The sequence below is a fragment of the Falco peregrinus genome, chromosome 7, assembly GCF_023634155.1.
Source record: "Falco peregrinus isolate bFalPer1 chromosome 7, bFalPer1.pri, whole genome shotgun sequence".
Lineage (NCBI taxonomy): Eukaryota > Metazoa > Chordata > Aves > Falconiformes > Falconidae > Falco > Falco peregrinus.
The window spans coordinates 70649329-70673734 of NC_073727.1; the positions used below are offsets into that span (position 1 = coordinate 70649329).

The 24406-nt window shown below is 35.9% G+C and overlaps 1 protein-coding gene across 1 annotated transcript in view; it reads right to left on the reverse strand.

Moving 5' to 3' along the window:
* CSMD1 (CUB and Sushi multiple domains 1) overlaps positions 1-24406 on the reverse strand; it is a 1203943-nt gene that overhangs the window by 250031 nt on the left and 929506 nt on the right. Inside the window, exons 22-23 of the mRNA XM_013299736.3 lie at positions 14210-14379; positions 6868-7024 (exon numbers count right to left, since the gene is read on the reverse strand). Of these exons, the coding sequence (XP_013155190.2) occupies positions 6868-7024; positions 14210-14379 (327 nt within the window). The remainder of the gene's footprint in view (positions 1-6867; positions 7025-14209; positions 14380-24406) is intronic.

The following is a 24406-nucleotide window of genomic DNA, read 5'->3' on the forward strand; positions in this document are numbered from 1 at the left end:
CTTGAAAGATGTATGGGTAGACAATGTTTATAATAGAGAACTTAAACTAAAGATGAAAACGAAGTCTAGTAATAACAGAATACTATCAATGCCAAATGTGTGCATCATGTCTGAGAAATGTATTTCAAAATTTCTTTTCTTAAACTGAAAAGAATATATTGAGAGCAATGAACAGTATATTGTAAAACTCCTAACTATGCATGCTAAATATAGAGGATGATAAATGCAAATTAAAATGTTAAACCTACATTTAAAAAAAAAAAATCTATCTATGCACAATCCTAAATCTATTTTATTTTAGAAACACTAGAGATAATTTGATGCAAATTCTGTGGAGTTGGGCACAGCCCAAAGGTCTAAATCTTGCCCACTATTCTGGCAGAAAGGATAGCTACCAGAATTCAGCTTTCGATGAAGGAAATGGTCATGGACTCTAAATTGTGGAAGTTAAGATATGAGTCTACATAACATTCAGTCTTAAAAAGAAAAATCCTTAGTGAGAATTTTCCTAGCCCTCGTTTCCGTCTTATCAGAAATTCAGGAAAATACCTGATTTCACATCATAGGGAAATGGAGGATACAAATAAAAGACAAGTATTGAGGAACTAACATGGGACTTCACTTTTAATCTATAGCAGTGAATCAGCAACAGGTGAGTGAAAGGCCTTCAGAAAGTTAAAGTCCACGTACAGAGTATGCCACAAATCTGAATGGTTTTCAGACTTCATAGAGTCTGTAACTAGTTCTGCATGTTTCTGAAATACACAGGAGTCTGTTGTGAGGCCGAACATACTGCTGAGTAGCAGTACTGCCAGGCACATTCCTGCAGATAATATCTGTCAATATTCCTGGATGGACCCTTCCACTGACTCATTACAATGAACTCCAAAGCTTATCCTGCAGATAAGTGAAGCTTTTGCTTCTATTATATCCTGCACAGACTGAGGAACCATGAAATTGCCATAGAGAACTAGATAAGCTGCTCCTAAAAAAGTTCATGTCTGGATAAGGACTGAGAGCAGCTTCACATTATCTCAGACAGGTGACTGCCAGTGAAGGAACTTGTTAAAAGCCCTCAGGTCTGAGGAGAGTCCAAAGAGCAGTTCTACATAGTGGTAAAATTCCTTACACATCACAACCCTGGGGATACTTTCTGAGGACATGGCTATGTGCTATCATGAATATAGACACGCATCTTCAGGCATCATGAGAAGAAATGAGTTTTGATAGTCCTAGCCAGCCCTGTGAAGGGAAAAAGTGTTTTGTTCTCCATTGTGTGTGAACTTTTACTGAAAAAAACAAGGATGGACAAGTATTTGAACAGGAAGCACAGACACTGGCCTCTCTGTTGCAGCCTTTGTTTTGAGATATGAAGATTGTTTTAGGTGTTTTACCTTCTTTCTATGAATTTTGGACATAAAACAGCAATGTCTTTAAAAGATAAACAACACGGCTACTGGCAAAAAGAAATTGTGAAAGTAATTTTTGCATTGACATCTATGTGCATCGAATAAGACACAAGTAAAATTACTGTACAAGTTATCTTCACAGGAGTTAAGAGTGATCACTGTGGAAGTAGAGTATAGTTCTGAGTACTTTATGATCTGTACAGCTCCATACAGACCACAAAGTAGTCAGCATTAAGCAGTACTTAGTTTCACAAAAGATTTATATATGACATGTATGATGAAGTGTTGCAGGACTGATTTTGTTTTTTCTATACCTAGGAAAAGAGACTATCTTTAAAGAATGAGTATTAAAGAGTAGCAAGGAAGTACTTGTGACACAAAGAAAGTTCAGTTCTCCACATGAGGAGTGAAAACAGCCACTGTTAAAATTCCTCTTGTGTCAGGATTGCGATAAGGGAATGGTTAGCTATCAAAGGGAGACTGCCTGTTTTTATGCAGAAGCCGTACTGCATTGCTCCTTATTTAAAGTTGCAGTCTGTTACTTTTACCAGACAGCTGTCTTTTGTTTTTACTGCCTGTCACTGTGTAGCATCAGCAAGATTTCATTTTAATTTGAATGTCAGTTTAACACTGAGTCACAGAATCACAGCATGGTCAGGGTTGGAAGGGAACCCTGGAGATGACCTAGCCCAACCCCCTGCTAAAGCAGGTTCACCCAGAGCAGGTTGCACAGAATTGCATCCAGGCAGGTTTTGAATGTCTCCAGAGAAGGAGACTCCAAAGCCTCTCTGGGCAGCCTCTCCCCCTCAAGGTAAAGAAGCTCTTCCTTGTATTCAGAAGGAACTTCTTGTTTAGCAGTTTGTGCCTGTTGCCCCTTGTTCTGTTGCTGGGCCTAGCCCCATCCTCTAGACCTGGGGTCCTCAAACTACGGCCCGCGGGCTGGATATGGCCCCCCAGGGTCCTCAATCTGGCCCCCGGTATTTACAGACATCCCCCCCCCACCCCGCCCCTGCTGGGGGCTGGGGGGGGAAACCAAGCAGCCGCAGATGACTGCCTGCCACTTCATCCGCGCCCTTTTTAAAAAGTTTGAGGACCCCTGCTCTAAACATTCACCTTTAAGATATTTGTAGACATTAATAAGATCCCCTCTCACTCTTCTCCAGGCTACACAGGCCCAGCTCTCTCATCGTTCCCTCATAAGGGAGATGTTTCTGTCCCCTCATCATCTGTGTAGACCTCTGCTAGGCCCTCTCCAGTAGTTCCCTTCTCACTTGAACTGGGGAGCCCAGCACTGGACACAGCACCCCAGATGCGGCCTCACCAGGGCAGAGCAGAGGGGCAGGATCACCTCCCTCCACCTGCTGGCCATGATCCTCCTGATGCACCCCAGGGTCCCACTGGCCTTGGCCACCAGGGCACACTGCTGGCCCATGGGCACCTTGCTGCCCACCAGAGATCCCAGGCCCTTCCCCGCAGAGCTGCCTCCCAGCAGGCCAGCCCCAGCCTGTACTGGTGCGGGGGGTTATTCCTGCCCAGGGGCAGGACCCTACACTTGCCTTTGCTGAACTCCATGAGGTCCCTCTCCGCCCAGCTCCCCAGCCTGCCCAGGTCTCGCTGAATGGCAGCGCAGCCTGCTGGGGTCTCAGCCACTCCTCCCATTTTTGTACCATCACCATATAGTACTAACATTATAGCACAAAGCACTGGCATCTTTATGCCAGAATGGCTTAATCTTCTAATGAGCAGTGAGCAGGAAAGGTAGGTCCAGCTGTGGGAATGCCTATGGCTACATCTTCCCATCCCCCATGATGGTTAAAAAAGAAATATATACTGGGGAGAGAGGCAAAGAAGAACTTTGCTATTTTTGCAAGCTCTGCTTGAGAGGAGTAAGAAATAAGAAAGGAAAACTTGTACAATATGGGCTTCATTCCTAAGGCTGAAATAATCCACAAAGTTTTCATATTGAAAGACTTTCTTACTTCCTGTGTCATTGGTATATAAAAGACATTTAAGAAGGAATCATCTATTAAAAACTGAGATCAACCTCAGGTAAAAGATTTAGTCCCATCAAGCTCATGTTTTCATTTCCTCAGCACTGAGATATGAATGGCTGTAGATGTTCCCTCTGACACTAGTCTAAAGGTACTATAAGTGAAAACAGACATTTTCTCTTATTAACTTTAATGCATTTTAACCTTAGTTTTAAGGAATTCATTTTATTTTAACTTGTTTGACACACAATGGATAAGTTTTCTCTTTGTTCCTCTTGGGTTTTTTCTCCTCTGGTAGACTTAGATACAGCTATTTCTCAAATTACAGTTTCACTGATTCTTATTCGTACATATTTACCCCGCCAATCTCAGGCTAATATATTAGCAAAATTTTATTGTCTCCATTTTTCTGGAGACTTTTCTTAAATTCAGCCACTGTAATTTTAGTCTTTGGTCAAAATATTTCTTAGTTTCTCAAAACAGTTAAGTTGAGAAAGAGTATAGAGTTTATCATGATGCTTTCCAGTTTTAAAAAAATCTCTAACCATTGTGATAAATCCATTTCCTTGAAACCATTTTGGAGTTTTAGATCAAGAATAAAATTATTATAATTACTAGCTTCCATTCAGTATTGTTCTTAACCTGAGACAATTTCCTACACAGCAGATTTCAGTAGAACTTGAATCCTTTACAGATTTCCTTTTAATATCTGCTCATATTCTGAATACTACAATTTATACAATTTGGATTCTGAGTTTATAGAATTCTGTTTTATTATGTTAGTACCGAGATCCTGAAAACAGAAATAAAAGTTTCTTTATCCACACTTCTGTTCTCATGGATAACTAGCTTTTCCTTCTGTTGTATTTGTAAATTTAACATCATCCATAGAATTCACAATGTTAAAATAGAAAGGTAGTTGCACAGAACTGAAATAGTACTTTTAAGTTAGTCTTTTTAATAACACATTACAATGGCTCTAAAATTCAAACTTCAAAGTTGCACTAATCTTGATTTTAATAGCATTAGCGGGAAGAAAAATATTGGAGAGAGCAACAGTTAAGGGCAGTTGATGTGTCCCTTGCGGGCAGCGAGAACTCAGCAACCATAAAGGGAATAACCAGAACTGATTTACCACAGATTTGTCACCTCATCACTTCTCCAAGCTCTTTCTAACAATCTTATGATATTCATGATTCAATTTCATTCACTACAGCATATATATTTCTCATTTCCTTCAGTGAGACCACATTTTAACACAATTTTAACTTTTTTTCTTTGTTTTAGTAATTTTAAAGTATCTGGCATTATATTTCAATCTGAAAAGTGAATAAATACACTGCAGAGTAACCTTTCAGGAAAGTTAAGTCCAGCTGTAAACTACAGCTTGATTAATCCAAACAAATAATTATCATTTTCTTTTTGATTTATTTACCAAAGGAAAATGGACGCATTTGGATAGTAACTGTATTGGAACGGCACCAAAAACTCCAATCCCATCAAATAATAAGTATAAATTTCTGGTATATATGATCTTTAAAATATTGCTAGGATTGGACTCCTTCAGAAAAAAGAATAGAAGTCAGCACTGCAGCCAATTTTCAAAGCATTCCAAAAGAATGCATCTTCTGCTTGTATCAATTTATAAATAATGAAAAGTCCCCCAGTGAAGTGTTTGGAAATAACACAGAATATGTTTTCTTGTGACAGTTGATGGAAATCATCTAGTGCAATAGTCACTATCTATAAATGCATTATTTTGAATTTGGCTTCCTGAAAATAGAAAATACTGTATTTACAAAAAGGTACTGTCTCTAGTGAGAACAGGCAGGAGGAAAAGTCATTACAGATAAACATCTCAAAATGAACTGCTGGGAACTGATCACATGATATAATAAATGAGGTATTTGCCAACAACAACAACAAGTAAAATGTTATGAAGATGTAGGAAAGTCAGGTTTGCCTACGTACACAGTATTGTGAAGATTACTGTTGAAGACTGTGTCAAATTCTGTCTACAAACTTCAGAAAATGTGAAAATATGTGGAAGAATAGAAAACAGAGATTTAAGACTAATCAAACAGCCAGGAAAAAGAGCCTGAAGATATGAATTATAATAGGATAACTTACATAGAAAAATCTGGTATTGCACAGCAAATCTTATTAGAATTGTGAACTGAAGTGTAACAACACCAAGTTATTGGATGCCAAATTTAAGCAAAATTCATCTTTAAATTAAATACACTTTCTAAATGGTAGGTGGAACTGATCACTGTAGCAGGATTTGAAAGGAACAGATTCAAGTCCCTTGAAATCAGAGCCCTTAGATTATTATTAAAACAAATATTTTCTTCTTTTATATCAAAATAAAAATTCTAAACTCACTATAGGTAAATCAGAGTAGATTTGCCTAGTAATTCTTTCTGGATTCTGAAACAAAATGAAAAATTACATAATATCTAGATTAAAAAAAAAATCAGTTCAATAATTTCATCTAGGCATTTCAATTTCATTTCTTTATGGTTCTGTAAGAAAAAAACCACTAAAGGTAGTATAAAATTTCAGATTTACCAGGCATAGCAGAAAGACAGAAGGAAAGTGAATGGTTTCTGCTCATTCCACCGCTGGCTCCAAACCAAAGGGAAACCAGCAAATGTACTAAAAAGAGCTATGATTCTGTTTTTGGCCACAGTATGATGTGGTGCTCTGCTCTGAAAGATTCAACAGGAGCTCATGGAAGCTGATGTAAAAGGCAGTAAATTGAAGGCAAAGGGAACTTTAGAATTCTTTGAAACCCAGAGAAAATATCCTCTATGTGTGTTGGAAACAAACTAGTTATCCCCAAAGTTATCCCCCTTAAAAGATTCATTGTTTTGCCAGCTAGATTACTTAGATTAATTACATGAAAACAGTTGGGTAAGTGCAGTGTTCATCAAAACTTGTTCACTCAGGTTTCCTTCCAGCATACTCCACCCTGATCCTGACAAGCAGTCAGGACACATTAAGAGTGCACCGAGGCACATTGTATTTCTTTTCATTCTCATTTGTATTATTATTATTATTATTAGTAGTAGTAGTAGTAGTAGTAGTAGTAGTAGTAGTAGTAGTATAATATTTGGATGCATGTATTGCATGTTCCATTTTCAAAATCTGTCTCTATAAATATCCTGCCACAGTATAACAATAATACATTCAAGCCACATATGTCACAATTCATCTTTTTCAAACCCCACTGCTAAATCTTCAGAATAATAATGCTTTCTAAATTTGAAAGGTTACAAATTTGCTTTAGTAATGTTCTTAAATTACTAACTTCTCTCTAAACATATAGACAAGTAAAACTCAGTCTCCTAACAACAGTACATTCTATGAAATTACCTTCACCATTCCATGAGAAATCACTGCAGCTGAGAAATACATATCTCGCCACAAAACAGTCAATGAGACCATATTTTTGAACTACTTACTTGTGTAAGTGAGCTGAAATCCTTGGTCAGTATCAGATCCATTGGTATTAAATTCTATCCACAAATGGTTAGAGGTGCTATTAAGGATAACTCCCATCATGTCATTTTTGGTGAAGGCTCCCAGGGAGCGTGAAGAACTATCTTTTCCATCATACACCTGGTGGAAACAAAATAATAGAATGAAACTGGACATGAAGTCTAAATATTTGAAAAACTTTAGTTTATCTTTATACAATAATTCTAAATTTAGCTATGTATTGCCAATGGTTTCTTCATAAAGTTAATGCTTCCATGTTGTGATGTACATACCACTTGGCTATGCAGTTCAGTGGAATTAAAAATATTGTTACCCTTAAGGTATTTTATAGTCTTTTCTTGTTTTCAGTTTTGTGAGCTCATCTTCAATTAAATTAATATTTATACATGAATCTATCTTCTGAGGTTTCTTAAACTCAGATTATTTTACATGATTATTCACAAAGGCTAACACAAGCACAATTTCTGAAATCACCATTGAAGAAAGGCTGTAAAGAGGTAAATAAACCCTTACAGCCTACTCAGTTCTTTCTGAAGATATCAACAGCAGAACTGAGGTATTAAAGTCACATTGTCACCTTTTATTTCAGAGTCTGAGCCTGCCGTAATTTCTGTTTTAATATAGGTTTTAAGAAAGAAAGATAGATCTTCAAAAAGATGTGAGTCTATTTTCCAGACTAAGTATAGACATGTTCTTATTTTCCATGTTTTTTTATTGAAAACTTTAATGGAGGACAAAACGGTGAAGCTGTGTGTGGAGTGCTGTGTCCCGTGCTGGGCTCCTCAGCTCAAGAGAGACTGGGAACTGCTAGAGAGGGCCCAGCGGAGGGCTACACAGATGATGAGTGGACAGAAACATCTCCCTTATGAGGGAAGGCTGAGAGAGCTGGGCCTGTATAGCCTGGAGAAGACTAAGAGGGGATCTTATCAATGTCTACAAATATCTTAAGGGTGAGTGTCTAGAGGATGGGGCCAGGCCCAGTGACAGAACAAGGGGCAACAGGCACAAACTGCTAAACAAGAAGTTCCTTCTGAATACAAGGAAGAACTTTACCTTGAGGGGGAGAGGCTGCCCAGAGGGGTTGTGGCGCCTCCTTCTCTGGAGACATTCAAAACCTGCCTGGATGCAATTCTGTGCAACCTGCTCTGGGTGAACCTGCTTTAGCAGGGGGTTGGGCTAGGTCATCTCTAGGGTTCCCTTCCAACCCTGACCATTCTGTGATTCTGTGAAAATCAACAATATTAACCTCTGTGATTTTTCAAATCCTAGAATAAATAAGAACATCCTTCTGATTGTTCACCAATACAAGGCAAGTGCAGAGAGTTGGCTAAGGGGTAAGGGGGGGCGGGGGGCCAGGGAATTATTTTTGCTTATTACAAGCCCTGAAAGCCACAAAGTGCCAAAATAGTCTGTGGTTGTTTGGATTTGGTTTGTGGGTTTATTGTTTGTGTTTTGTTTGGGTTTTGGGTTGTTTTTTTTTTTTTTTTTTTTTGCTTTGGTTGTTGCTGTTGTCTCAAAGTGAATTAAAAAAAAGTAATCTCTTCTTTAAATTTAATAAATCACCTGTACTTTCGCACAGAAAAATAAGCAAATATGAAGTGTTTCATACTTCCAAAACATACACTATACATCATGTAGATGTTTATACAACAGCAAGTAATGAGTCTGAACAGCTGGTTTCTAATATGAAGGAAGATATTTTTTTAACCTTGATCTCATATGTCCTAGTGTGACTGTAGAGAACTAAGGCAAAAGCTACAATTACAGTAAATATCTCAAGCTTTGGATCTTCATCTCTGCATTCTCAGACTTTGTGGTACATTGAGGATTTATACTTATTCCAGCCAGAAGCAGGCAGTGACCCATTTAACAAACTAAATTGCTACATTTGAGTAACTTCTTCCTATTTGAATGTTCAGTTAGATCTATTAATGAAATTTGGAAATGCATCTTTTGAGAAGACAAACCACTGCAACTGCATTTCTGGATGATGACCATTAGTTAAAAACATAGCTATTTTCTCAGCGGAGAAAATACCAGCGTATCATCAGTATAGGTGAATGCTTTGAAATTACCTCATTCATCTCAAATGCCAACATTAAAAAAAAAAAATAAAAACAACGTGCATAAAGATTTTTTAAGATAAAAGTATAAATTTAATTTAACAAACATACATAGATAGAAATAATTACCTTCCCTAAAAGAATTTTTGAAAATTAACGTATTATGCTAGCCATTGACAGAACATTATATTCTGTCATTACTAAGGTAAAGATTGTTTTGTATGACGGCACATGCAAGAGCTATCAGAAGACACAACCAATTGTATTTAAGATTTGTGCAAGCAGTAACACATACTTGATGTCTACCTCTCAGCAGAAATATGACTTTAAGCTGTGCTAAGAGTATCTGCAAAAATGCTTCCAAGCTTCTGCTTTTGTCCTGGGCCAGAACTAGAGATGACTTACATGGACTGATTGCACTTTATCAGAGCTGGAAATCTATTACACAATTCATTCATCATAAGATAAAAGGTTTTAATAGTATTCTGATCATTTTATTATGCAAAAAATACATATATATTTTAATTGGTTTGAGAGATATTACTTTGAATTGAATGATCTATTTTTAATAGTCATTAATAAAAAAAATCTGTTTAAAAAAGTTATTTTAATTAATCTTTAAAAATCCCCAAACAACATGTAATTACTACAATTGTCTCTTAGACATCCTGTTCCAACAGTGTTCTTCTACCTCACTGACTGTTACCAGTACTATTTCTACCTGAGGATCAGCAAGTCAAATAATAGTTTCTCTCTAGATGAATCCAGACACAAATGAAAACACTGTTTTATGAAATAAAAAGGAGATAAGAGGGATTGTGTGAAAGCAGCTGTAAAAAAAGCTGTCACAATTTTTAACTGCTGATACTTGTCTAGCAGTGCTACCATTATAGACATAAGTAGGTACATGTCTACTCTAGTAACTGAAACAGTGTTAGTGAACAAATACAAGCACTGATTCTCCATTGTCTATATTGATAGCTTGTTTGAACCATTCCTGGAAAGAAAAAGCATTTTCCATAGCAATTCTTTGTCATGGTTTGGTAATTAGTGTGGGCAAAGGACCACTCCCAATAGGCAGTTTGTGTGTGACCATTTAACTCATTTAGGAGAACCCATTTGACCTATAAATCACATGCTATGATTACTATTTTCTCTGTGATGAAGAAAAAAGGAAAATCTATTTAGGCAACTGGACGAAAGACACAAAATGACATTCCGGTCTTCCTCTTACCTCTAACAAATTCATGGTGATTGCATTATAAAGATTTCACCATATCTAGCCACTTTAAAGAATTGTGCAGTTTCAAGTGGCAGTTAAGGCAGGGAGATCGGGAAGCTGAAGTGTTAGTGAGTGAGAAAGGATAAGCTTTAAAATAAACAGATAATCCAGGTACTCAGTTTTGCCATATGCCTCAAAATGGTGTTTCTGTTTCTATTTCTTTACTTGAGTTCAGATTTCTTTCCTGCTAATTCAAGTTCAGACTTTGACACTGCTATACAAAGCTTTACCCATTACTTTAGTCATTAATCTGCATGTGTTCTTGAAAGCCTTAGTTTTGACCCTTCCTCATGCACCAGTCTTACTGATGTCAGAAATACTCTTGCAAATTGTGTTATTCCCTATGCACTACAGCATCAATATGCAACTTCAATATTCCCACTTGTGCCAACTGTAAACCTAGTTGAATATATACAGCTGAAGGTAGTTTCTATTTTTAAAGCAAGTAAAATTGCCACAGTAGGAGTCCAGTCACCACAACTTGATCGTCTGCACAGTATTTATCGTCAGTATATCCTTGGCACATATTTAATTCAAACTTACAAACACCCTCACAAATCTTTCCAGAGAAAGCATTAGTGCAGGAGCTGCATAGGCCACGGACTGTTTCTGAGAGACAGTTTGAGTGAGCCACCTTGTTTTGTAAGATTAGAGTTAACGTTATGGATGTAGTCAAGCTGTGAAATCTGGCCTCAGGGGCAGCGGGGAATGATCACAGCATTGTCTGGAGCACTAGGATAAATGTAGCTAGAGCATTCAGGGATGCCCCATTTCACCTAAACATTTGTGAGGAATGAAAAGGAAAGTGCTTGCTCTGCTGCTGGGATTAAAATAGAGAGGCAAGAGAAGAGGACAGTGCCGCAATTATTCATGAGGCAAAATGCTCTAGTAACAGTGCTAATGTATCTACACCTACTGTGGGAATATAAAAACAGACACTCACCTAAGGAGAAGGAAATGCTGGCTAGATTTTCTTAAACTCCAGTTTCTTTACTCTGACAGTAAAAGAAATCACTTACAACTAAACGTTGCACTTTTCCTTAATTGCACAGATCTTTACGGCATAAAATCATCTCAAAGGGAAATGCTTTTAAAATGTTGCTTTGATAGTTTGAGAGATAATTCCTGTATAACTTGCTGATGTTGTTATGCATCTTTCTATATATGTTCCCAAGTGTTTCCACTACATCCTCATGGAATTCTTAGCAATCCCACCTCAAATACTGACGTTGTATATCTTGTAAGACATTCGTGGTGGGTTGACCTTGGCATTATCAGGGTTGTTTCTCACACTTTTTACTCACTCCTTTTTCTTACACACTACTGCACAGCATTATTACCCCTTCTTAAATATATTTCCCCCAAGGCCCCACCACCTCACAAGGCTGCAGGCCCGGCCATGCCCTGTGGGGGTGGCTGGAGCCGCCTGGAACCAGCAGAAACTGGCTGTGCTCGGCCCGGGGCAGCCCCATCCGCTCCTCACAGGGGCCCTGCAGCCCCCCATTAACAAAACCTGGGCACCTGCACCTAATGCAACATTACATATGTGCATATTTTCCTTGTAAACAGAGCAAGACATTCAGGTGGGAAAATGCCCTGTATTTCACCATGAGATTTATAAATATTCTTAATCTTTAGCCTATCCCGTGCAAGCTGCCTGCAAGGCAGTCTTGGGGCTTTCTTCTGTGCAGAGACAAGGTAGGAGGCTGGTGTTTATAACATATTTTGCTCACATTTAGGGTACAGATAGGAAAGAAAGGAAACTTCAGAAGTCCACACCCCTGCCAAAGCTATGGGAAAGGTAAGTCTTTTGAGAGTGTCTTAATTTCCCAATTGCTCAGACTGTAGACCTGGTCAGAGCAAATGAAAATTTATTTCTGCCTCACATGCTCAGATCTCCTTCCCATGCAAATCAGGACAGGAATGGGAAGGGGGAGAAGGGAGTAGATAGTATACATTTGCTTAAACAAGGCTGATTCCAATGGCAATATATATAAGGACATCCTGGCATGAGAGTAGAAAGGAATCAGATGGTTTTTATAAACACAGGTTATAGAGAAGCTGCGGTGGAAGAGAGTCTGATTGTATAAATGGAAGCTGTGCTGTGCCAGTTGCCTCAGAACCAAAGAACAGGCCTTGCAGTGCAGATATCGCCACAGTTTTGCCTTTGTTTCCTTTGGATCCTCAGGAGTATTGTGCTAACAGAGCTATGAAAGAAGAAAGTATCTAACAGGTTCCCCAGCACAGCTTTCTCTCAGGCAGATCTTATGTCTCCAGGGAATTTCTCTAAGTATGCTTGACATTAGTCATTAAATGTTCTGAAGAATAAGTGAGTTTCTTGAAAGTTTGTTTAGGATTTTCTAAGGTGTTGGGTTTGGTTGTTTTGGTTTGGTTTGTTGTTTGGGTTTGTTTTTTTTTCAGGTAGTTTGTCAAATTATTTATAAACTTGATATGTGCAAAATGTACTGTATCCAAGCAGCTCAGTGGGCAATAAAGTTCTTCCTTGTCTGCTGCATCTGTTCAAAGCAAAAAATATGTTTGGGGATCTGCACTGTCAGGCCATGGAAGCTAGGAGTAAAGCACAATATAGGCCACACATTTTGCTCACCTACTCAATACTCTTTGATCTAAAAGGAAAACCATAAGCCAAGGCCTTGCAGTGTTTCATACATGGTGGCTACACAAGCATGCATGCTTTTATTATCAATGATTTTGTGGCTAAAGATGGAGAAAATGCTGTTCTTTTGACTGTAACTTTCTAATACTGCAGGAGATGCTATTTCATGGACTAATCCAGCCTGTACTTGCTAAAAAGAAGAAGAAAAACAAAGATATGAATGTCTATATTTATAAAGACGATACTTAAAGGTAATCTTCATTTTTCCCCTCCCCACCTTCATCACATCTCTAAAAGCCTTGTACTCTGCCAGAAATTTGTAACTTCAAATTTAACTGTCACACTTTTTTACATGAGGAGTCTCTTAAGCTGACAAAATTGATAAAAATATGGCCACCAAAATTTGATCCATAGCAATGATATCTTTAAACTCCTTGTGCGAATTTTATTCAGTGCGAATAAAAATAGTAAAGTCAAGTTAGAAACGCAGACAGCAATTTCTAACATGTTAAATGTAGATCTGAGATCCCCAGAAAGCAAGTTGCTAACTGAATTCTGAACACTTGGTGATTTGAAGTATTTATTAACTCTGAAGATTTAGAGACATAGATTTGAAAGAGTAACTTAATGTATGCTCAGCACTTCAGATGAATGTCATGATTTTCAGTGCATACAAAAATGCGGCCGCCTTTATTATGAAAAGACAGATTATGGCCATGCTGTAGAAAAGTACATTACACGTTCAAAATCTGTACATATTTAGACCATGTTTCAAAGGCTATCTACAATGTAAAAGAGTCAAAAAAGTCTTCTGTAATTACAGTTTTAGTAAATACTACAATGCTATATGTTAGCTAGCTACTTTCTAGTAAAATAAGCAAATTAATTAGTTTGAAAAAAAGAAAACAAGCAACAAAACAGTTCTGTGTGAGACAAATAAGAAATAAAAAATGTACCAAAATTAAAACCTGTCCTTTATTGAGTAATCACCATGCTACATTTATAAATACTGCTGCAAACAGAAAATAATACAGACACTTTAGGATTCAAAATCCAAGTTAACCTAAAATGCAAGTGTTTTTTTTTTTATTTTAACCCATTGTAAACAGTCCAATACTTCTATAAACATAATTGAAATCTCAATGTCACCTATAGTTTCTTTGAATCCAGTAAATATAATTGAATCTAGTATAACGTTAGTTATGCTATCCACATAGAAATTATACATTTTGTGTGAGAAAGTGAATTGAAAATAAAAATTTTAAAAAATGGTGTTAGAACCAGAGTTGTTCCTGCAATGTGAATTTTGAGCATGGCAGAAAGTGAAATTATTTTCTTTTTACCTTAACAATATCTCCCTCACGCAGCTGAAAGCTCCTGGCTCTAAGATGGATCCCTTTTCCAGCCTCTGTTTCAATTTTATAGATACACTCGTGGTTGTTGTCATAATTAGATGGAAAATTTGGAGACAACAGTGTTCCTTCATTTCCAGAGACAGTTGCTCCACATTCAGCTAAAGAAAACAGACACATGTAAAAAAAGAAGTGAATTATCCATTTCAAGAAAATATGGGTTATTTGCAGTATTATTTAGACTATACGTTAACAGGCTACCTAGGAAAAGGATATTTCTGTTGGATTTCATCTGTAGGACCAACTCCTAGAAACCCTACCAAAGTTGCTATCTCCTACATTTCACTTGATACGTTTATTATGTGTGCCTAGATGCTTTTACGTAATTCCCTTTACTTCCAGTTTATCCCTTTGTCTCCCCATCACACTAATTTATAATGCAGATTAGCTGGATTCCATAGAAATTAGATGTTTTGTTGAAATATAATTATTGGGGTAATATTTCAAATAAATGTAATATTGATTTTGCTCTCCTATTCAGCTTTACAAAAAAGTAGTAGAAAAGGCGGGCAATAAGATGATGAGGTAAAAGAATCTGGCAACAAATCAAGAGCCTTCAAACATGCTTTTCTCCACCAGAAATAAAAACAAAAACCTGAAAAATTTACTGACATCAGTTAGTGCCAAGCAGACAGTTTCCTTCTTTTCTGAGTAAAGAGTAGGTGAATCTTTTTCACAGACATCTGTAGTAAGAACTTACTGACACTTTCAGTAGACATTTTTGTCACTGTTCCATAGTAAAGAAAACAATAAAGTGTAGGAGGAGGGGTAGGTTCTAGCCCATGGGCTCAGTTTGAGTTTTGAAGACTAATAAAATTATTCCAAATGTGCAACATAAACTTTAGCACATAAATGAAAACATCCCAATGGACAAGAAATAAGATTGGTATATAGTTCAAACAAATATTCAAAATGCTTAAAAATGGCCTGAAAACACCTTATAAACACCACAGTAACAATAACACAATACTGTTACTCTACAATTATTTTTTTTTAAGTGAATGAGGTTGATATTTAAATCTCACTGTTCAGTCTTAAGATAAAATATACTATCTTAAAATGAGAATTTTACCTAAAGATCATTCAGGACTCATTCAGAGTTTGGTAGAAACATGTTATAACAGTTAAAATGATAATAAATTAATGTATAATTGTAAATTAGCAGATATACTTTATCAAAGATGTGATAGTTTAAAAAAATCTGTAACTTTTCTCTAAATATTAAATATATTTTTAGAGTTCCTTGGACTTCAAAATATTCATTTTTGCAAGTGTGTAGGGATTACAATTTTTAGATAAACCTGAGTATAGTTTTACAGGTATATATGTAAAGAATAATTTTGAAAATATAGTGTAAAGATAAACCAGAAAGTTATCAGAAAATAATTCATTTAAACATATTTAGGGAGAAATGTATGTTTCATATTTACAAATGAACAATCTAAAAATTTTTATTTAAATTTCTGAGGCCTTCACAGACATGAAATTTATGTGCTTCTTTTCCTTTTGAAAAGTCTAAAAATAGTGAATTTTTCTGTATTTTAGACTTCCTCTGTACAATACAACTGAAGAAATAAAGGGAGGAAGAAGGAGAAGGAGAGGGAAGCAGTGAGCGATGGAGGGAAAGAAGGAAGGAGAGAAAGAAAGATGAAAATGGGGAAGAAAGGAAGTGGGCAATGAGATAGTCACAGTCTTACTCGGAGCCTTATTTCTACTCTACATTTGGGATCGCCTTAGTAAATGTAAAAAAGGAAATCACCAATAATCTGAGCCAGGATCTTTGATTTCACACATAAGTTAGAGTTCATTTGGTATTTAAAAGTAGAGCTTTATGTTCTCCACTTCCTTAGCTTACTTAGGCCCTGAGCTGCATTATATTTAATAGGCAGAAGAGTGCTGGGGAGTAAGAACCCTTGCAGCCAAACTTCAGACAGACAAACTCTTCCTTTGTTGGGGAGTGTGGGATGCACTATGTATTTCTAACATGTTTAAAGCACTTTGTCTAAAAGTTTCAAAGAACTTTAGCAGACTGACAAATGAACTAGATTTTTTATTTTGATACGTCATTGGTAAAGGATCTGTCAAATATGTGATACATATTTCATATGGTTAGATACATATATCATACCTATACATATATTTGTGTGTACGTGTTCATATGTAGCTATTTTTGTCTTTGATTTTTAAGGTGGAACTAATGAAGTTTATAAAACGTAATTCAAAGCAATGCCAACTTTAATGCCAGACATGTTTAGACCCGTACTACTCAATGTCTTCTTGTGTTACAACACCAATACTCTACACAAATCTTCTGCAAACAAGTGTTTGCCCAAGTAAAGATCCATGCAAAAACCTGTATGCTCCCTTAGTCTGCATTGGTATCTTATTATCTACCGCGTTCAAAGAATTAGAAAATATAGAAGTAAAATGCTGAAGAAAATAAAATAAGAAAACATTATGGAAGCAAAGCTTTTTTCTTACATAATGTTCATACAGTATTCTATGTTTTGTTTCAATGATTGACTGTATACCACTAAGACATATGCAATAATAGAAAAAGAGTATAACAAGCTTTCCCTAATCTAGAACTGGCCAAATTTCCTGCTCTGATAAATCTATGTTCCAAAGTTCAAACCCACAGCAATTTAAATCTGTGAATAAAAGTACTGACATATAAGATCAGGAATAATGAGGGTTACAAACTGAAGTTAATATAATATTACTACCCTTCTACAGAATACTACATTGTGCAAGAAACAGACATGCTTTCTACTATGAACAATTAGTTACTTACTAAAATTCAATTACATTAATTACATTGCAAAATTTTTCAAACTCAAGTTGGCACTCATATAACTCCAACCTACGCTAGACAACCATCTTCTGTTTTCAGTGCATACTACCCCTTCTCAAATACCTTGCAAGTATTTGACAGCTATGCAGTTTCACCAGGCCCTATCATTCCCTTTATTATCATAACAAAGGGTTGCTCATTTCCTCTGACCAGCCAAGTTTCATAGTTCATCTCTTGTCAGTCAGTATGACACACTGACACAGCCCTCAAAAGAGATTTCCAAAGTAAAGCAAGCCATCACCAGCTTCCTTCCCTCAATAGGAAAAATTTAAAAAAACATGTCACAGTTTCGGTTAAGATTTTCTTGCCATTTTTGCTAATGTTAGGATATCAAATTAAGGTCATGTTTAATTAGCTCCCCCAATTTATTGGCCTGGAGATTTAGGTGACTTTTTTTTAGAGAAATGTTGGCCCCATCCATGAAAAGATTTCTTTCTTTCTTTCCAGACCATCACAGCTTTTGGAGACCTGGTGTCCTAATGCCTGAAATCTCTCTCATGATAAGTGGTCAATGCCCAGATATAGAAAGGACCTTATAACCTAAGGACTTAAACTGAATATTTTTCTAACCATTCCTGCACACTAAAGTCCAGAAATGCCTGAGAACACTACACTTAATGAGGGGTCAGAAACTCAAAAGAGCAGCCATGAACAGCAATACCTAGTCTGGTCTTGTCAGCAGGAACAGCTTATGCAGTCAAACGCATCTCTCCCCTTCAAGGCCCTAATATTTTACTCAGCAGTATAGGAAATGTCATGTTTTTTTCTTTAAAAAAATCTACAGTAGCTGATACCGCTGCTGCTTTTTAATACAGTAATTAACACATGCAGCCAGAATGTGTGACACCTAAATTCAATTCACTTTGCCTCTGGGTATTTAAACATGGATCTCCTGTGACTTCTTCTTCACATAAAGAAAAAAATCAGTTACTCACAAAGTGAGCAAATGTTGGCTAACATCTTCAGCATAATGGGTAGGGCATTAAACAGGGAGGAAGGAACACTTCTTAATGCAAATTCATTTATTAAACTTTTGGGAAATAAAATCCTGAATTAACCCATGAATCAGCATTCACAGTTACCATGTGAGTACCAAACTACTTGACTGGAAAAATATATTCATATTGACTTCTATTTTCATCACCTCCAATTAATCTTTAATTCTTTATGCAAAATGAAACAGCCTTTAGCCACATTGGCAAGATGAGTCTGCTAGGAGGCATCAGTTATAATTTTAAATCCTTTTACAGAAACAAAGGAAATGAAGCCGCATCTCTTACAGTCTTGATGAAAGATCAAGCTATGAAGTTTTGCATAAAGAAGTGATATGGCTCATCCACCTATGGTAACTGAAAAATAAAAAAAACCTGCCAATCACTCTTGAAAGGTATCATGCAACATTCCCTATCTAACATATATGCTCTATGAGTAACTACTGATTTTTTAACTACTGCTCAAGTTAAGCAGAAAAATCTCATCACGTAATCCTGAAAGAGTTCTTTAGGTGTTAGCTACAGAGGACTTTCTTTTACTCTTCCATGCTACTGCTTCAATTCCTTCCAGATTCCTTCTGAGTTGCAGGGACATGCCCTCATCTTAGGAGAAAGATCTGCCTCCCCAGCCCAGACAAATGCAGAAAGATTTCTCATGCCCCATACATGAGAAAAAACCCCCCTGTATCTGCTTGTATTTTCCTTTATTAAATATAATTCACTGAGTATTAACCGTATGCACTCTTCCTCTGAAACAGATCAACTATATAAATACTAGTATCTACAAGTCTTTAAATTACGCAAACATTGACAGGTGCAGAATTTGCCATAAGAAATAATCTTTACTCACTGTAAAGTAATTACTGTTGATATTCTATCTCCATGCTTTGTCTTGGAAAAATCAGTGTGAATTTAAGTGAACCACTGAACATGCTCTGTATAAATAGTATTTTCAAAACTAGCTCCTTCAGCTGTTATTTTTAAATAAAAGGAATATATTTCATAATGCACTTTGTCAGATTATGTGATGCGTTTATACTAGTGTAACAGTATTTATGTAGGTACAATTTAAGCAATTAAAATCTTCATATGATATAATACCTAAAAATTGCTATAAAATACATAGCACTGAATGAATGCATTATGATGTAATACATATCCCTTTATTTTGTATTCCTACCTTTCCTTTGTTTCTGTAGCAACCTATTTGACTTATCAAGATGCAAAATAAATTGGTTCAATGTTTCCAAATTTTTTATTGTCAATATGGTCAGTAGCACCTAAATACACTGTTTAGATTAAACAGAAAAGATCCAGTTTTCAATTTATCATATTAATTATCTCAATTTACTCGAGTACTTTAAATATATTTTGTGGCAATACCCAAAATATGGGTAAACCAAGAGATTTTTTGATGGAGAATATGTACAAAAGTCTGTTTGGAGCAAAAATAGATGAATAAATAAAGAAAACTAGTAGGGAATTTCCTTTTATGAAAGTAAGTCTGATAATTCATTAGATGTCATAAATGAAAAAAGCTTCCATTTGCAAACATAGAAGAGGCTTTCTTCTAGGAATGACATAGTGGGGTTGTTCCAACTTATACACAATTGTTTTGAGTCTGAGGAAAAAAGGCATTTTTTTCAAAAGTAACATGAAATAGCGCCTACTGTGTTCTGATGATTGATAAAATTAAGAGGTAGTTTTCATATTAAAAGGGTCTGATTAATTTGAATTTGACTATAAATAAAAAAGTGAGGATAATTTAAATATGAAACTTTGAGACTGTAAAAGAATTAGATTCTAGCACTGCAATAGTGCTAAACACTCATATATTAAAAACATCCTAGGTAATCTAGTTTCCTAATTTGAAGAACTACAAAAGAAACATTCAGACATGAAAATTAGAAACAAATAAGTATTTTTATTTCCATTATAAAACATTAGCTTTTAAGTATCTGTAAGTTAAGAACCAGGGATACCTTTCTGGTGTCCTCAGTGCATAGCTGTGCATCCGTAGCGGAGGATGAGGAACAAGGGATAATGACCTTCTTAAAGAACATATTTTTTTGTATGCAGCAAAATTGTGTTGTAACTGAACTGTAATATATACTAACTTAATGGAGCTAATTTAAATAAAAATGTGCTCGTAGTGCTACAGATGTTTGTGCTTTTGTTTCTAAATGAAAAATAAATTCTCTAAAAACTCAGCTCCAAAACTCTTTCCACAGTTTGACTTAAACTTGCTTAAAGAGTTCCTGTCATCACATCTAAAAAGCTTGTTATGTAGCTTAAACTAGCATGTACTAAACAAAATTTGTTCTGTAAATGTCAGCTGCTTATATGGTTCACGTTCAGATTCTCCACTCCTCAAATCTACCAAATTAGGCAAGTCTGCCAAACCACAGCATCCAAAAGACAAGGTCCTTCCAACTCATTTTCTAAAAGAAAAAAAATAATCTATGTAATACTAGCTCTATGTTTCAAAAGGGAGAAAGCAGATAAAAGCAGTTTAACCTAATTCTCTATTACAACTTTTGAAACTTGTGTGCTTTTAAAAGTTAATTTTATTTATTATAAAATCAAAAATATCCACCTTAGAATTCAAAGGTATACTCTTATTGAGTGTATACTGCTTATGTCCACATGACAAATGTTTTAAAGGAGCAATTATATGCTTTATTTTCACCACAGTTTCTGAGTTGTCTGTTATAACCTTGCTGAGGACTGCAGCAGACTGGAAATTCTACTTTACCAAACTGTTCTTTTATTCTCTTGCAGTGAAAGCAATCTGTCTGGAACAGATACTTGATCCCATTCTTTGTTCTTTTGCTTAATAAAGTCACTTAAATTCTATTTACATAAGTAACTTTTTTCCTTCTTTCATTGTCTCACTTGAAATTGGATAAAAGGAAACTGCAGAGTATAGATCTTTTGAAGATCATCAAACACTTCCTGAATAAGAACACAAACACTATAAAACAAACAAAATTCAGGGATTCTTGAAAAGCTTTGAAATGCAGTTCATGTAAAATGTAACAATAACTTTGCTTAATGGAAAAGTTTGCTTTATTATTTTTCTTCCATACATCTTGCTAAAAGATTTGACAGAATTTTAAGCAGATCTCCAAAGCAGAGATCAAATAAAAGTGGTACATCATCAGCTTAAAGGCTTCTCTGCCACAAAGCACTCTACTGGGTGCAGAATACCTTTGTTGTATTTACAAAATTGTGCAGCACTTTGTAAAATATAGAAGCAGCTGAGCGCAGACAGTCAATAATTCTTAATCTTTCTGTTGGGCACTATCATTACACAGTAGGATGGTCATGCAATACTAAAGCAAGAGCAAAGGGGTTCATGGATATCTATGGTTCATGGATCATATGCTCTGTCTTCACATAATAGCAAAAACTTCAAGAATTTCTCCAGTCATTGACTGAGGGCTCTCTAAAGCTGAGCATATCACTACTGCAGGGCACACACAGTACATGGCCAGACTCAAGCACAGCTTCATGTAGAAGCTTCATGTAGAAAGTCAAATGCAGTGCAAGGAGATGAAGCTTCCTATTATCTGGAATGCTGCATCAAGCTGAGGTGCACATGGAATTTTCCCAGCACCTCTGTTGGAGAGTGCCTTAATCTTTGCAATGTTAACTGTCTTTTATCTCCAGTTCTGCAGCCAGCTGTTCACCTGTGAGCCTGCAACTTTTCATCTACACACTGCCAGGCTGCTTTGGCAGTGCCTTCACTCTGGTACCACAAGTGGTCCTGTTCCCACCTGGCACTGCTAAATTCATAACCAGTGTTATGTTGAGTTTCTCCTAAAAAGTGACTGCCACAGGTTTTTAAATCATACTGTTCTCACCCCACTTCTCACTCTTTTGCCTTGTAGCTTTTCACCTGTAACCACACTAAGACTGCATCAGTGTAAACCTGGTTTCTAGCCTGTAACTTCATATTGGAATACATCCTAGTAGATAAAGAGCAGATAATAGTTATTTTAATGCACAATAAGTATTACAAAATAATATAGATGCACAAACCTTAACTACTACTAAGTCTGCAGCACGCACACATGCTCCATTCAGTGCTGACAGTATCATAAGCTACCAATGAGGAGCCTGAGAAGGTCTGCATGAAAAATAGAACTTTACTAAGGAGAAAGCAGGAAGATGATGGCTTTTTTGTCATTACTACTATCATTATCGTCACCACTACCTTTACTGGAGAGATATTTGCCTGGGAACTCTCTCCTTCCTTTTCCCAGCTGGTGCCTGAGGAGTGGCTTTCCCTTTTTCTCTCTCTCCTCTTTTTCTCCTTCTTGTTTGCTTCTCTATGATAGATTTCAAGTCAAGGTAGATCTTCATCTACAGACTGCACTAATAAAGCATGTGCATGTAAGCCTCTCTCAGCATTCTTTAAGCAACACTCGTATAGAAGACTGTGAGGTTAGAACCTCACTGAAAACCTTACTGAAAACAAACCTCTTATTCCGCATTTTCTGTACCATTCCATTGCAAAGAATAATGGACTAGGAAATGAAGGGCTAAAGAGCAGTTAAAGCCTTTTCTGAGTTTTGCTTCATTAGTTTTCAACATGTATGTTACTGACATAAGACACTATTCACGTTCTCAAGACAAATCATATGATGTTAATTGGCCTCAGGGGATTATTGGCAGAATCCTAGGTGAGGGCATATTTTGGAATTTATTTATTTATTTTTGTTTAGATTTTTGGCTACTCTTTCTACTATCAACTGATAATAAGCAATGAAGATAACATCCCTACGTTATTTTTCTTATCAAGAAAAAAATATTTATCCTATCTTAAAATGTAGAAAGAAAGCAATAGGATGACCTAAGGTAATTGTTACTGCTTCTGACTACAGGTGATTAAAATTTCATACCAGATTTCACATTAAGGTGATAACAGTCTCCTTTTGAAAATAGAGTCAGGGTGCCCACTATGAACCAATTGAAATCTGTTAATGTTTCCTGAATATTAAAGTTTCAGTTTAAAATAGAGACAACCCAAACCTGAAATTATTATATTGCACCATATTTTGAAGATTCATGTACATTAAGCCTAAACATTAACTCAAACAAATTGTCAATTTTCTGTCAAACATTGACAGAAAAATGAGAGGCTAAAAAACACAGGGATTGAAAAACTGCCTTTCAGTTGTATTTATAGAAATGTAATGTTATAAGATAAATAAATAGAAATTATATATAAAAAAATAACTTCATTAAATATGCTGCATGAAATAGAAAACAACATCCTAAAGATTTAACAATTTCAATGTGACAGCATTTAAATATAGAGTTCCGAAATACAGTGGATCCTGTATACATGCACATCCTTACTAGTGTCTGAAGATTCACAGATTCAACAACTGGTGTTATAGAAGATTTCTTGCTCTTGAGCAGCTCTTGAATGAGAGCTCTTTCTGCTTAAACACTAGCTAAAAATGAAGAGCAATTTTCAGACTTAGTTTGACTTCTCAAAGGTGAACTCATATTCAAATTTTACGCTACAGAGAATTTAAAGAAAACAATGAATGCCAGATCTCAAGGGTCTCACAGAAATCTCCAGTGCTATTCAGGCTAACAAGGTTCCCATTTATGTTTAAATCTTGATGGGAATTAACTCAGTGTTACAACATGACAAAGTATATTAATTATAACTGATGATTTTGCAATGAATACTAACTAAATTATTAAAAAGAAACAGCTTATTAAAGAGTTTCAGCAATTTATTTTAGCACCCTATCATTAATTATTCATGTAGTATTTATTATAAGAACTGAGTATGATAAATTACAATGATATTAATGTGAATACCGGTGAACAATACCTCAGTGGAGATTTTACTCAAATACTGTATTAATGCACCATTAAAAATCAACTGCCATGTAAAATTTAATGAAGGAGCAACACCACTTAAATATGAAATGAAAACATTAAGTAGCTCTTTCTTTTCAGCTTTATCCTTTAAGTGTTTCACTGCTTGCTTTAGGAATATTCCATACAGTTGAAACGAATAATGGGGGACAGGAAAATAATGCAGGTTGAAAAGCAAACCAAACAAAAACCCAGCACTCAAACCTAAGTTTATTATATTAATGCATTATGCTTGAATTCTATGCAATGCTTACCATGAAAGAATAGTTAAAACTGAATATAGTATACACCACATAGCATACAAATAATATTTTCATGATATATCCTAGGTAGAATTTATCACAGTTTCTTAAGGAGATAGTGAGCAGGGGAAACCTA